Source organism: Rhinolophus hipposideros, assembly GCF_964194185.1.
Source record: "Rhinolophus hipposideros genome assembly, contig: SUPER_9_unloc_3, whole genome shotgun sequence".
NCBI lineage: Eukaryota > Metazoa > Chordata > Mammalia > Chiroptera > Rhinolophidae > Rhinolophus > Rhinolophus hipposideros.
This window is the reverse complement of record NW_027669495.1, coordinates 34582-49802: the sequence shown is the minus strand read 5'-3', so window position 1 is coordinate 49802 and position 15221 is coordinate 34582. Positions and strand designations below refer to the sequence as shown.

At 36.8% G+C, this 15221-nt stretch overlaps 2 protein-coding genes across 5 annotated transcripts in view; both read left to right on the top strand.

Moving 5' to 3' along the window:
* LOC308502955 (uncharacterized protein) overlaps positions 1–3511 on the top strand; it is a 92940-nt gene extending 89429 nt beyond the window's left edge. For all 4 annotated transcript variants that reach the window (XM_081080764.1, XM_081080762.1, XM_081080763.1 and 1 more), the window contains one exon: positions 1289–3511. In XM_081080764.1, the coding sequence (XP_080936890.1) occupies positions 1289–1456 (168 nt within the window). In that variant the 3' untranslated portion in view covers positions 1457–3511. The remainder of the gene's footprint in view (positions 1–1288) is intronic.
* The window catches only part of LOC308502956 (ankyrin repeat domain-containing protein 26-like), a gene marked incomplete at its 3' end in the record, with an annotated part of 46709 nt that continues 32897 nt past the window's right edge, over positions 1410–15221 (top strand). The window contains exons 1-5 of the mRNA XM_081080765.1: positions 1410–3876; positions 6679–6749; positions 7922–8062; positions 9482–10411; positions 11750–11899. Of these exons, the coding sequence (XP_080936891.1) occupies positions 3849–3876; positions 6679–6749; positions 7922–8062; positions 9482–10411; positions 11750–11899 (1320 nt within the window). The remainder of the gene's footprint in view (positions 3877–6678; positions 6750–7921; positions 8063–9481; positions 10412–11749; positions 11900–15221) is intronic.

The following is a 15221-nucleotide window of genomic DNA, read 5'->3' as shown; positions in this document are numbered from 1 at the left end:
TTTCTCTAGAGTTTTTTCCTGGTCTTTCATTAGAGAAATGTTTCTTTCTCTCTTCTTTTTTCACTGCATCTTTATTGTTGTTTCTCTGTATTCTGTAGATTGCTAATTCTCCTCATCTGGACAGTATTACCTTACATACCAGGTGTTGTGTGTGGCCCAGTGGTACAGACCCCGGTTACCTGAGCCTTGTGTTCCAGAAGCTCGTGTGGGTGATGTGTGCCCTCCTGTTGTACTTGAGCCTTATTGCTGTTGGCACATCTGGGTGTGGAATTGACCCTCAGGACGACTGGCTGTGACTACAGTAGATGAACCCCTGTGTGTGGGCTGACCCCACAGAGTGAGATCGGCTGTAGCAGGGCTCTGGTGTCTGGTCAGTCCATGGCTTGGGCGTGTCATTTGTGAAGCTAATTTGGTGCTGTTCTGGTGTCATTTGAAGCTGGTCCAAGGTGTGTTGGATTTGGGGCCTCTTGGGAGGGACTGTGGGGCAGGCCCAGGTCAGCTGCTGCTTGTGCCCAACCGGGAGCCACCTAGGGGAAGCTACAAAGTGACGTGCTGTGGGTAGCTGCGTTTGTGAGTTTGTAGGCACCTGCGAGGCGCTATGTTGTGAAGCAAGACAGGCTGATGGATAGGATCCTAGAAAGAAACGGAAGTCCTCAATATCATAAATTGCAGCCCGAGTGGCTGTTGTAAACTAGAATTGTGATGATGCAAACCTTTGTTTACTGAGTGACTCCCCATGACGTGAGGGTAGAATTCATCTGCTAGCATGACACGTGCCTTCTTTGATTTGGTTCTGATTCTGCAGTTGTCTCTCCATCCCATTCTCAGAGTTCCAGGCTTACCCCATTCTTCTTCTGCCCTCACCTACAATATGTTATTTTATACGCAGGCTTTTGCGCCCGCTGCCCTTTCTGGACTCCCCTTCATGGTTTCCCTCAGTACCTCGTATGTCTTTCAAGATGCAGCCCTATTTTTGCAGCATCTGGTACAACTGATTGTTGTTTCTTTTGTGCCCGTACTATACTTTCTTCATCTGAGGTGTAGAACTGGAGAGTGGTACTTTTCTGTTCTGATTGTTTTCACGAATTGTAATATATCGACCCCTACTAGAATATAGGACAAAAATCTTTCATTTCTATTTCCAGCTTTCCCTGGGTCTATGCCTATGATTCGATGGCTACGATAGCGGTTTGTTGTCTTACTGACTGAAGGACTGAGTGAGCGAGTGAACGAGTAAATGAATACGATGTTTGCTGAAGTTGGGTTTTTCTTTTCTTTTTTTTAATAGAAAGAAGCAACCAAGCCGCCAATTGGAAAAAGAGAAAATGGTGTGGATATTATTGAAAGTGCTCCACAAGAGCAAACAAAAACTGTTATCTTGACCTCTGTTGATGGAGCACACCAAAATAATACAAGTGATAATTTAGTGACTATCTATGAATTCTTTCTAGCTTAAGTGCTGCTATACACAAATCTAACACGTGTAGATCCAACTGTGATTTTCATTTCTTATAAGCATTTGTTCCTGTCTTTTTTGCAAAAGTATCCCCATTACTAACAACTGCTTCTTCTTGCAAATGCTTCGGCCCCCTGATATTCTTTTCTGCTATTACTTTCATGTAAATATTCATGACTTGAATGTGTATTTAAAATGTGTAGTAATATATGTTCACATTAATGTTCTGTGACTACATTTTATAGTTAAAATATCAGCATTAAGATTCGGAAAAGGAGCTGTAAAATCATGTTGGGATTCTGAGGTACTGTAATTTTTTATCATTATTATTTTAAATATCACCATTCAGTGATGTTAAAACGTAAAAGGTATGCTTTGACTATACTTTCTCACCTCTGCATTTCCCCACACTAACTATTTTCTTATGGTTTAGCCTATAATTAATAAAATACATATGTGCTTAATATAATGAGACAGCGTAGTACAATTCTGCTAACTTGCAAGGTTCACTTAAGGCGGTCGGTGTAGAATAGTATAAAACAAGAAGTCTTCCAAGTCATAAGGAATCAGTTGGGTTCTGAAGTTAAGTTTACCTAAAAGCTAAAGCATTATTCCAGCTTGAAGTATGCCCAAATGCTTGATTATGTGGTTTTTATGGTTGTGTAAATGTCCTAATGAGATTCAGAAAGAAAGAATTTGGAATTTAGGGTTTTTTATACCTTGGAACTTGAAAAGATAATGCCTGATACATGAAAGTATTATTGTATTGGTATTCTCAAATAGATCTGCAAGGAACTTTTCCAGGGAAGGAAGAGCATTGTTAATAGTAATACTGTGCAGGATTATACTAACAACAATCGGCTGAGTGCTGCTTTAATACACAACAATTGTCTTGTTCAGTTAAAATAGCATGCATTGAGTATCTTGATGGCAACCATGCTTGTAGTAATAGAAGTACAAAGTAATGATGAGCCAATGTGAGATGACAGCTGTGAAAAGAGACAGGAGGAGTGTGATCTTCTGATATAGGCAGCTGCTGCCTACTGGTGTAGACACTGTGTTTGACGATAAGAACACACTAGAACCCTGGATGGGTCACTTAGTAGCTGTGGGATCTGGGGGAAACTTCTTTTTAACCTGTCGGATGTCAGTGACCTCATTCATCATAAAGGTACTTATGCCTACCTTTCAGGTATGTGGAATGAACTAATGTGGTAACAAATGTGAAAACACTTTGCGAAGTGTAAAGGGAGCTATAGAAATGTAAAATCAATGATCACAGTGGGCGGTAGTGACTTACCAAATGGTGGGGACACTTTTTGTAAACCTGAAGGACAATCAAATGGCAGTAGTGTCAAGAACAGAGTGGAAAAGTTAGAAGGGGCATGTGGATTTCTAATCTGGGGGATGCTAAACTTCAGGAGACTGTGATAGGCGATACCCTGTTGATGTGTAGTGTTTCGGTACTTGAGGCTCTGTTGGTGCGAGCTCAGTGTTTTGACCTGAAGTAAACGTCTGTGTGGGATAGTGCCACGTGAAGCATGAAAAGGACCCAGTCATGTGAAGGTCTAGGAGTGAAACCTGCTGGGCAGGGACAGCAATGGATCATGTGGGTTCATCATTTTATTCTAGTGTCTTGGAATGGTCAGGAAGCAGGAAGAGGGCTAACCAGCATCAAACCATTTTTATATTTGTTGTTTGTGTGGAAAAGAAATAAACTGTGCATGGCAGATGCCTGGTACATTTGAGATGGTTAGTAAATAAATGTTCTTATCTTTTCCTGATTAGAATTTATTAAACTTTTTTGAAAAGTTGCATAACTATATATAACGTTTTCCTATTATTTATTTAAATATAATTTAACGAAAAGCTTTCTTACAGCTTTGTCATTCTATTTAATCATTTTTCCTATCAAAATTTTTATCAAATAAGAGTTTGGTTTTTCCAAGCTCTTGTTGACCTAGATGAAGTAGGTTCTAAAATGTTCTATTTAGACTCAACAGGACATACACCAAGGTTTCTTACCATGTCAAGCAAGTATCTTGTTTTAACACTAAAAAAACAAACAAACAAAAAGAATGTATCATTAGAAATATTTCAAGTTATAGGAAATACGCTTTTCAAGGTATTAGTTCGGTGCAAGAGTAATTGCGGTTTACAAGGTTTAAAAAAAATTGCACAAACTGCAGTATCAGTTGTACCAAACTAATATTTGCTTAAATACATATTTTTCAAAAAGTCCTTTTCTTGGAGATTATAACATTAATATTGTTATCCTGAATTGTTAACTAGAGATTGCATGAAGTGTCCATTAGTTACTAATCATCTTGTTTCCTAACCCCTTCAGCCGAGCATTGAAGTGGAAGATCCTGTTCCTTACAGACCTATAGGAATGGACGATGTGCAACCCTTCATACCAGGTACACTTTGTAATACCAATTTAATTTTGGGAAGGAGTACGCAAGGACATGTGACATGCTTGCAGTCTTCTCTTCATCATTCCTTTTTTTTGTTACAAATTTAATGGAAGGATTTGACATAAATAACGTGATGTCATTCTTAGTATCGGTGTTTGAGAAAAGGTATTCACAGGAATAAGAAAATGAGATTTTAAAACGGTGACTTCACTAAGATAGTTCTCCGTTTGTTCGATACCCTAAATGTCCCAGTTTGGAATCCCTGTACTTAATACGGGTTACCAATGATCACACTGGAAGATTTTTCCAGCGTTTTCAAATGGTCATTTGAATTTTGACGTTTACCCAAGTAAGCTTCAGTTGCTACCATGACAATTGTTTTTAACTTTACTTCCTCTTAGTGTTGTAACACTGATGGTCTTAAAACCAGATGTTCTGCTGAGCATACACTGCCTATGTGTGTACATGCGCCTATGGTGTCTTCGATTATTAAAAATGGGAGAAGTAATTAATGGTAATGAATATTTGATAGACACAATCTTTGAAAATAGGAATTCTGAAGCTTTTGTGCCTTGGGATGCTTTTATGCTATTAAAAATTATTGAGAATTCCAAAGAATATTTTTAAGTCGGTAGTCTCCATAGATAGTTACAATATTAGAAATAAAAACTGAACAATTTAAAATACGAGCACACACAGTCATGCATTTCGTGAGCCATTGGAGCTACGACCCAGTAACCATAGAGCTATGATGTCACCATCAGAGCTGTGATATCACGACTGTGGAAAACTCTACTGTACACTTAGAAGAGAATGAGAGTGAAAATGGCAAATGACATTCAGTATTTCTGTGAAAATAGCTTTGACCTTTTCGGGCCCCTCGACTGACAGACCTTGGGACTTCACGGATTCTCACATGACATTGGAAACCACCGATTTAAATGACCTAGTTTGATCCCATTTTTCCTTGGAAACAATAAGGTCGCCCAGGACTGTAATTTGTCATATGAATATCTGTTTATCTAAGGTTTAAAAATGAATTCTGAAGATATTGGAGCATTTAGAAAAGACCATTTTCTTATAATAAATAGTTTCTTATTTGAAGTAGTACGATTCATTAAAAGTTTTTGTAAACCCATGTTTGTCATGCATATTTAAACTTAAGATAAGTGGTTACACATAACTTTTGACAGTAACAAAAAAAATCATACCCTTCACCATCTTAACTATTAAGAAGGAAATATTTAATTGGAAACACATTATGTAATAGAAATTGCTGCGTGACAATAGTTAATTAAACTTACCTATGTAAATGGCAAGTATAGGACACCTAAAATAAAATGTATTCTGAAGGAATAGGTGTTTGGGGGAAAAGAGGACGTGTGACTGCTTCTCTGAAAAAGGAAGTTTTACAAGATAGTCAACTTTGTGTTATTTTTACATCCTAATAAATGAAAACTTAATCCCAGAATTCAGATTGGGATTCTACTTCTTTGACCTCCAATCATGAAACTGGTCAAAGATGCAGGGATTGGAAATTTGGTGATAAAAGGCCATTTGCATCACACTCCATGAGCAAAACTCTGTCAGCATCCACAGAGTTTGGACAGATGACCGTAATAGATAAACTAGAGACTCAGATTGTAGGTGTGTTTCTGTTAGGTAATTATAGGCTCCATGACTTGAGTGAATCACAGCTACCAGAAAACAGAGAAAGCAAAGAAGGAAATAGAGAAACAGAAAGTGTTCAACTCTAGCCCACCTCTATGTAGGTTGATCGTAGTTCTGACTTTCCAACAGTCATTTTGTGGCAAAATCTACTTCATGTTTACTCTGTTTATGGAACTTAACAGCCAAACAGAATGACTTTTAGCAAGACATTGGCATTCTTCCGGAACCACAATAACATATGGAAATAAGAAAGAGAATGAGGTGAAAGCGTGATTTCCTTTAGACTAGTATTTAGCGTACTCTGGGGAGCGGGCAGCAGAATTATACTTAGAACATTAGGACCAGATGGGAAAACTTCATAAAGATCTAAAGGTTGCCTAGTGAAACAAAACATAGTTTCTTAGCTTTAGTTTCATATTCTGAATTCAAAAGTATCAGTTAAAACTGTATGTATTGTAAATGAAAAAGCACCTTCCGAAACCAACAATCAAATATTTCTTGGATTTTCTATGGCTTTATATATTTTAGAATTGACTTTCCCAGCAGTGATGGGAATCTCAGCTGTGTCCGCAGTCTGTCTCCTCTTCTCTGTCTTCTTCCTTAAACCCCAGTGCTGAATCCTCAAAGGTGAAAAGAAATTTTCAGAATAGTGGAGGAAAACATTTCAGATATAAGGAAGGGTGATGATAAATGCATCAGAAGTAAGTCATTCTGGAAACAATGAATGACATTGCAGTTGAATCTTAGGGTGTTGTTCAAAAGGTATATTACGAGGTAGAGAACAGAGTATATAGTGCAACTCGATATGTTTGTACTGCATTTCTAAATTGTAGGTTTTTTTTTTCTGATTGTTTTTCCATCGATGTTCAATGAATGAATTTGTGGATGAATTTTTGACATGTTTGTATGCCTTTCACTTTGTGACATCTCATATTTCCCAAATGGTTTGTTAGCTAATTAGAAGTGTTAGCTAATTAGAAGTATTTCTTAAGTAAAGTAAATATTCAGGAAAAGATGACGCTTAATTTGAAGTCTCAGTTGATAAGATGTTATTTTCTGTATTTATAAAGATTATAGCTTTTATCTAATTGTTCTAAGCAGTTCGTTTTAACTAATACATAGATTTGTCAGCAGGACAACACCTAGGAATGACATCAGAGGAAGGACAAGCGAGGCTTGATGGAAATGAAAAGAACTACACACATGTATGTGGAATTTAATTTTAAATTTCTAGTATAATATGGTTTTCTGTGCTTTAATAATATAATAGAGTCCAATTGAAATTACCTTTCATGCTAGCCTTTTAGAGTCAAAAGGTCATAACTGAATGATATTTATAACATTTGAACTAGTTACAAAACTTAAAATATTGTTAGAAACTATAGATATTCATAGCTCAACTTTATCTTTGGATTGAGGCAAAAATAATAATAATAAAGTCCTGAATGTTGTTTGCTCCTTTAATTTTTATAAGTCCCTTAAATAAAAAAGAAAGTAACATCAAATATTGAATCACATGATGAGACAGTTGAAATTATGAACCATGTAAAAATGATGGCCACTGATTCAGGCTCACGTGAAAGGAGTCATGGTTTTCAGGGGTTCAAAATGTGCAGTTCCGTATGGCTGGTCACTAAGGCCAAGGTTAGAGATGGATTCTTTCTTGTGACCTCTGTGTAATGGACTCTGCGTCTACATTGAGGGAGAGAAAGGGGTCATGCACTCAACTCAACTGCTTTTTAAGAGAATCACATCTTCTCAGGATGGAACCTTTGGTTGTTAGGACACAAACAATAACTTTCTAATATCTTTCCTTTCAGTGTAGGAAATCAGTAAATATGATTTAATTTTTTGTCTGCTCTTACTAGTGGGTATTGAATAAGTTAGAATTGGATGCAACAGATAATTATGTCAATGTATAACACAATGTGTAACACTCATAGTGTATAATGTGAATTAATATTTAGGAATTTACTTCTCTTACTGATTGATGTTAATGATGTGGGCTTCTAATTAAAGTTTGCCTATTCTCCAGTTATTAATCTTTAAAAAATATTCTTAAATTCACTGTAGGGGCTCACTATTTAAGACATGGTGAGGTGAACTATTTTAAATGAGAAAGCCTCTGTGACATTAAAAATCATCTACTATTTCATTTTTTGGGTGGATTTAACATATAACCAATTGTTTAGTTCAAACAGTGACAAAATTAGTTTTGCGGATTCATGTTTTTCTTCTAATTTAGACTAAGGCAAGTTATTTTTCACTTTCTAATTAAAGTCCGATAATTTGGGAGTAAGTAAACGTAGATTAAGATTTTTAACAGTTAAATTTTAGTTATATTCTAATTTTTCTTTGTTCATATTCGATTCTCTAGCTTGTACAAGAGGAAAACAACACTTTCCCGAGAACACTTTCCCGAGAACAGGACAACAAAATATTACATGACACAATTCTGACCAATTGCCTTCAACAACAAAAGGAGACAGAAATAAATCTTAAGAAAATGAATTCTGAGGTATTTTGTTTAGTCATTTTCAAATGTGTGTTTATGTACATATTTTAAAAACCAATGTTGTACATATGGGAATTGTAGAGGATTTTAAAAGTGTGTGTGTGTGTGTGTGTGTGTGTGTGTATGTGTGTGTGTGTATTTTAGGGAGAGTGACATTTTTGGTCCATTGCAATAAATGATATTCTTGATTGAAATCCTTTTATGTCCAACAGTCAAGTAGTGACGTTCCCAATGTGTCATCTAAAGGGGAGGTTTTCAATACTTTTTACAGGGATCAATGAGCTTTCTACAATCTCAAAACTATTGTTACTAATAACAGAAGTTTCAATTTGAGGCAGTGATTTCATCCCCTTGCTGTATTAGTAGAGAGGTTAGTTTTCACTTCCGCTGATTGTAAGGAGTAGAAGTATAGCCAGTGCAGAGACCGTCTTTTAGATCTACTTTTGAGAAAAGGAACAATTTGTTCCAAGTAGAGTCCTATTTCAGTGCTAGGAACTTTTGAAGAAAATTGTATGCCATGATGCATACTTAGCGATAATTTATTGGTGAGTATTTTATTCAAAGAAGTCAGTGTGTTTTCCCCTATTACACATTTATTTCTCCTTTAAACATTATGAAAAGGAAACAACACTTAAGCAGCAGCAAATATTTTCTAACAATAATTTTCTATTTTCTAAGAAGAGCTCTATAATTTTTAGCCTATTTACCCTGAGTTTTTTTTTTTTTTTTGAAATCTAAGGCTTCTTTTGAATTTATATATTTACACTAGAAGAGCAGCAAGCACACTATTGTAGAGTCCAAAGTCCTGGGAAAAAATCCTGAACTTGCTCATCTTTGTAATCATTCTATTTGAAACTGTGATAACGAAGAGTTCATTGATGTATAAAGAAGTGCTTAGCGTAATGCCTAGATTTATCAGTGATTAGTAGATTTCATCTTACAACTGACTCTGAAAATATTAGAAAAGTAGAATATCTTTTGAGTATTCTTGGGAAAAAAAATTCTAGGAAATGTAATCAGTCCAAATGTATGCAGAGTGAATACTCTTACTGTGGGATAGGTGTATATTCACACGGTGACCTCTATTTTAAAATGTAGTCAGACTTCTTAATCTTCCATTTGATGCCTTCTGGGTTTGCTGCCTTTCCAGTTCTGAGACTCTTAAAATGCTCTGATGATTTTAAAATTCTCTTGTTCACTTTCATGGATTCAGCATCTTATATTATTTTTTTTTTAACTTTGGGGAATTTATGCTTATATAAAGTTGGAGGTTTGGATTCAACTTTGTATTTTCCCAGTGGGATATCCACTTACTGCCACCTTTTCATTATATAAACATTTAGGTTCTTCTTTAATTTCAGAGGATATCATGATATGTCATTTCATTGAGTGCTAGCTACAAGTCTCCTTTGTTTTACTTAGGATTCTGAGAGTTACGAAAGAGCAAAAGACCTGTTGCATGAAAATCACGTGTTGCAGGATGAAATCGCCATACTAAGACTACAAAGGGACACACTCATAACTCAGAAGCAGGAAATGGAAAAAAAATACTTTGAGGACACTGCAAATGTAAAAGAAAAGAAGGACCGTCTTCAAAAGACAGTAAAACAGAATGACAAAACGCTAACAAAAAGAGTATTTGAATATAACAGACAGCTTAATGTCCCAACAGCTGAGAATACAATGCTGAACTCTCAACTGGAGAATGAAAGACAAAGCAAAGAAAGATTGAAAACAGAAGCGGAATCCGACCATCATCATGAGTTTAGTAAGCAATTAAGACACCTACAAAATCCTTTCCAGGGATTAAGAGATAAATGCTTGCATTTCGTGGACAACATCGGGTTTGCTGTGTGTAACCTAAAAGAAAACAGTGAGATTCATTCTCAGCAACTTCCTAAAGCTGGAAGTAAATCCAATAGCTTAGACACTGAGCTCCCTCACGCAAGATACGATGTCAGAGAAAGGACATTGGTTGCTGAACCTGTACTGAAAGACCTAAACCAAACTCAGTGTCAAGAGGAGGAAATTGAACACATGAATCAAAGGGAACAAGGAAAAATGAACCCGTATATTGGAAAGCTGGAATCCCTAAAGGAGGAAGGATCTGACCTACAGAGTGGAAACATGCTTCTTCGAAGGCAACTGGATGATGCGTTCCACAAAAGTGACAATAATGAAAACTCAGGAATGAATATTGAAGAGCAGCTTCAGGGGCTTAGAAAAGTGCGTCAAGCTGAATGTGAAAAACAAGATCCAGTGGTGAAAGAGAGCCATAAGGAGTTAGTCAGCAAATTGAATCACTTGAAAGGAAGAATGTGCCAGTATGAAAACGATATATCAGAAAGAGAGGTAAGTATCCAGAAAGATAGTTTTCAGATTTCCTGAAAGAAAATTCAGTGTTCAAATATTTGATGATGGCTAAATGTTGAATCTAGCAGAATATTAAAAATATATAGATTACAAATGTATTTGCTCTAACAGCTTAAAAGCGTCCATTGTATCCAGCAAACAAAACTTAGACCTGTGAGGAGCTTTACTTTGAGTAAAGGCATTGTGTTGACTATGAAATTTTAAGGTATAAATTGTTATTAGATACATATTGATATGAATGATTTAGTCTTATACTGCTACAATAATAATTTTCATCTTTCTGTTACCACACTGTAATACCATTATGAAGCAGATAAATGGAAATGCTCCTATGCAAACAGAGTTTTTAGAGATAAAGGTTCAATTAAGTGGATTACCTAGAGAGTTAATTCTAGATTTCCCACATGAACTGAAGTGTAGATGCTGTCCCTTTCCCTCAGTAGTTTCTTCCACATTTTAGTTGGTATAATTTTGTTTTTATTCATGTCAATTTGATATAAATTGGAACTATTTCAGTCTCAAATAATGTATTCTTAGGACCTGTGACCTCTTTAAAGGCAGCTAATTTTTCATTAAATCATAATTTGGGACAAATGTGAGGAGTTTTATCAAAACTCTACTTGATTTAATCTTCCCACTGCTATCTATAATTGTCCTTGAATATTTTTACAAATTCATTTTTCTCATCGCAAGGCCCATTTACTATCATTTGGACATAAGTTTGTCCATTTCAAAGAGAATTTAGCAGTCTCTGATTTATTAATTTGGCACTGGGTCTCCATTTTCAGACGAGTGAGGGGAGGCAGGATTCATGTGTAGCAGGGAGAGAGGTCCAGGCCATGAAGACCACTGGAATGAGTTCGCTTTTCTTCTAAGATACAGGAATCTGTTGGAAGGTTGTGAGCAGTGGACTGCATATGTGAGGACCTGTGAAGTCAATTTAAGCCTGTGATAAAAAAAGGGGAAAACATTCCACAATGTATACTTGACGACCGCTAGTCCCACCGACATACCAATTTCCCCTTGAGATGTCAGTAGATTGTTAAACTCTGCGGCTTCATCAGGGGAAGTGGAGAGTGGGGCTGAATCTGTTGTTCAAGTAACCTACGTAATAGTGAGTGGGCAGCAGGATAACACCTTCTGTGTCTTACCCAGATTCAGTAGACAGAATTGTGTCCAAAAGAAGAAAAGAAGGTGAACTGATGCATGGGGTGATCTTTTTCGAGTTACATATTATATTAATATGTTAGAGTTAGCAAATTTTAACATAATTTAATAGGTGTGTTTATGAGATCACTAACAGAATCATCTTCCTAGGTGCTTGGGAGACGATTTCAACAAGAGCTACCTGACTCCACAAAAAAACTGTCTATGTCAGAGGCTTCACTGGAGGATAGATCACGTTACCGTATGAATTCAGAAGCTGAGACACAGGATTTCAAGACATTAGAGCAAATCAGACATCAGGTATGTGTGAAATGTAACCTGTCAACAGTTCATCTATAGTTGATTAATATAAAGTGTTTTAAGATCCTGATTTTCAAGGGCAGCTTTCTTTTGTGTTTTCGGTGTAATTAATTTATTATAATTTTATTGTCTTTATAATGCACTTCTTAAACTCTGGCTTCTATCCTGCTATTTGCAACGTATGTTTTTTCTTATATCTATACCCTTGGTAACGTTGAGAAATAGGCAGCATTCCTCATAGAAATCGAGAGACTTTCTTCCTACTAAACAATATTTTGTAGTGATATCTCCATTACCAGGATGAAGCAGCCATTTAAAATCAGAAGATAATGCTTACTAGAACGATTCAGAAATTTGTCTTATTTCTTATCATCACTTTTGTAAATGGTTACAGCATTGGTATATATTTCATGGACTTCAAACTAACTTGTACAGAAAGTTCATTATACAAACCAGTTGAAGTAGGCATTTCCTTCATTTTGTTTTCATTTTTGAAATATTGTAAAAGTGTAGAAATATGTTGATCATTATAGTATGCACACCCACAATAGAGAATTAAGAAAATAATCCAGATTCACTATATTTGTGTTTTTTTAATCTTCATTGGGATGCAATCCCCATATCATATTTCACCATTTAAAATATACAATTCAATATCTCTTGTTACATTCAGAGAGATGTGGAACTATCACCACAATTATAGAACATTTCCATTACCCCCAAAAGAAACCCCACATCCCTTAGCTGTCACCCTATCTTCCTGTCTCTCCCAGCCTCAGGCAACCACCAATCTACTTTCTGTCTCTGTAGATTTGCCTACTTTGGATATTTCATGTAAATGGAATCACACGATGTGAGGTCCCTTGTGACTCGCTTCTTTCACGTAACATCACGTTTCCAGGGTTCCACCGTGTTGTAGCACACATCAGTTGTGAGCTATTTCTTCCTATTGCCCAATGTTGCTTCACCTTGTGGACAAAATACTTACCCATTCATCAGCTGATGGAACTTTGTGTTGTTTCCACTTTTTGGCTGTTAATAATTCTGCTATGAACATGAGTTTACAAGTTATGGTGGGAGCCAGTGTTTTGATTTCCCTGCCCCCCGGATTTCTGGCTCCCAATCTGGCCTCTCCATGAAGCTTTCTCTCACTGTTTGAACTCTCATTGAACTCGTGTTCCTCAGCACTTGTCAGATAGTCTGTGCAGAGCAATCAAGCCCTAAATTTGACATAGTTTCAATTTTTCATGAGAGAGAATTCTGTCTTTCTAAGTATAACTTTGTCTAAGGGGAAATAGTATTTGATATGATGGCACCTATCCTTGCATAAATTGAAAATGTTTTCTTCAACAGTTGTTAGGATAAAATTAAATATTTTATACCAAACCAATACTTCCCCTTGGAGACATTGATATAATTAAACTTTTATTCTGAAAGTATTTCTCACAATTATATATAAAACTGAAAGCACGAATCTAATAGAAAATTGTTCAGTGAAATGCTCATGTTCCCCCTCTCCATAAAAATAAAAAACTAAAATAAAAGGGAGCCAGCCCTTCCTGTCTACAGCCAGCCAGGGTGTACAGGTGGATAGCACATTCTAACTACAGCTCTGAGGACAGCTTTTCTGATCTGCCAGAGCGTGCTGCTTCCATCTGCTCCTCTGAGTTCTGACACATCCCCACAGAACCAGTTGCTGGGAAGGAATTGATTTGGAAAGTTGGCTTTAGCACTAGAGTCCGTTATTTCCATATCAGTGGCTTTACCCTGCCTCTCACGGTCATATAAATTGTATGCTCAATCCAGGAGGTGGTATTTGCATTGTAGTCCATACTCATTATGGACTACACTGAGTGTACATAGGAACGTATACATTATTACAAGCAGAGAAAATGTACTATTGGCTCTTGGAATTGGTAAAAGGATTTTAGTACTGGGGTTATATTCTGGGCTTAATGCTCCCCATTTGCTGACATTGCCGATAGTTTGATGAATGATTTCAGTGTAACTGGTGTACTCTTACACTGGTTCCACTTCCATTGGCATCCCATCTGTGTAAAATATCAAATTTTATTAGAACCTAAAATACAGCAACAATAATGCTAACTGCAAACCCTTTGATTTTACTGTGTGCCATGTCCTTTTCTATTACATATGTTCCCTAATTTAATCTTCCCAATATCTCAGTGAGGTAGATGCCACTATTGTCTCATTTTATACATGAAGAAACTGAGACCCCCAAAATTTAAGTATTTTGCTGTCGGTGCCTGCTGACGAGACAACAGTCCCTGAAGTGGGGAGTGAGGATTGAGAGAAAAGAAGAGAGACAAAGATGGGATCTGGAGGGCAGGCAATTCTAAGTAGACTGATGCAGTTCTAAGTAGAATGCCTCAGTTCTAAGTAGAATGCCTCAGCCCAAGTTTATTTTTGCAGCTTATATACTCTGGGCATCAAAAAGTAACAGAACTGTCTGCAATCTAGTAGTTACAATGTTTGCATGAACAAGGGCTTGTTTTTTGGCCAGCTCCACACTTCCTGACCTTGTCTAGTTCTGTGTTCTCAAAGTAGCAAGTTTTGCCTTGCTGGGAGCACAAACCACTCAAGGAAGTCAAAGGTTCAACATTTCACAAAACAACACCTGCTAGCACTTCAGCACGGTTTCCCACATTTTGCTCAAGGTTACCCAGCTAATAACTGATGGACTTGGGATAAAAACCCAGGCATTTTGGCTCTTATTTAGTTACTGCCCCTCAAACTATTCCATGACTATCTGACTGCCCCCAAGAGTAGCCTGTTAACTTTCATAATCACTGGACTAGCCTGGTAATTCACGTATGTGAATATTTAAAATTAGAGTTGATGGGATGCTTGGAATACAGTATGTTTGATTTCTTGGGTCATTTGTACCACAAGGTATGATAATTAAGTGTGAGAACTCATTCAAGCAAAAGTGCTCCATACCTCGTTGCTGAATATCACTGCGGTCACAACGGTCCCTTTGGGAAACTCTGCACCAATGCCACCGCCTAGTTCACAGTTCAAAGCACATTGGAACTCTTTTTCTAGAATGGCCATCATTGCTGTCATCATATTACCCTTGATGTCCTGAATGTCATCAAATAGTCTTCCTTTCCATATTTTCTTTATCTTTGGATAATGACATATTTAGTCACTGGGGACCAGATCAGGTGAGTAGGGAGGGTGTTGCAATACAGTTATTTGTTTACAGGCTAAAAACTCCCTCAGACACAGTGCCCTGTGAGCTGGTGCATTGTCGTGATGCAAGAGCAATGAGTCGTTGGCTAAAAGTTCAGGTCATCTT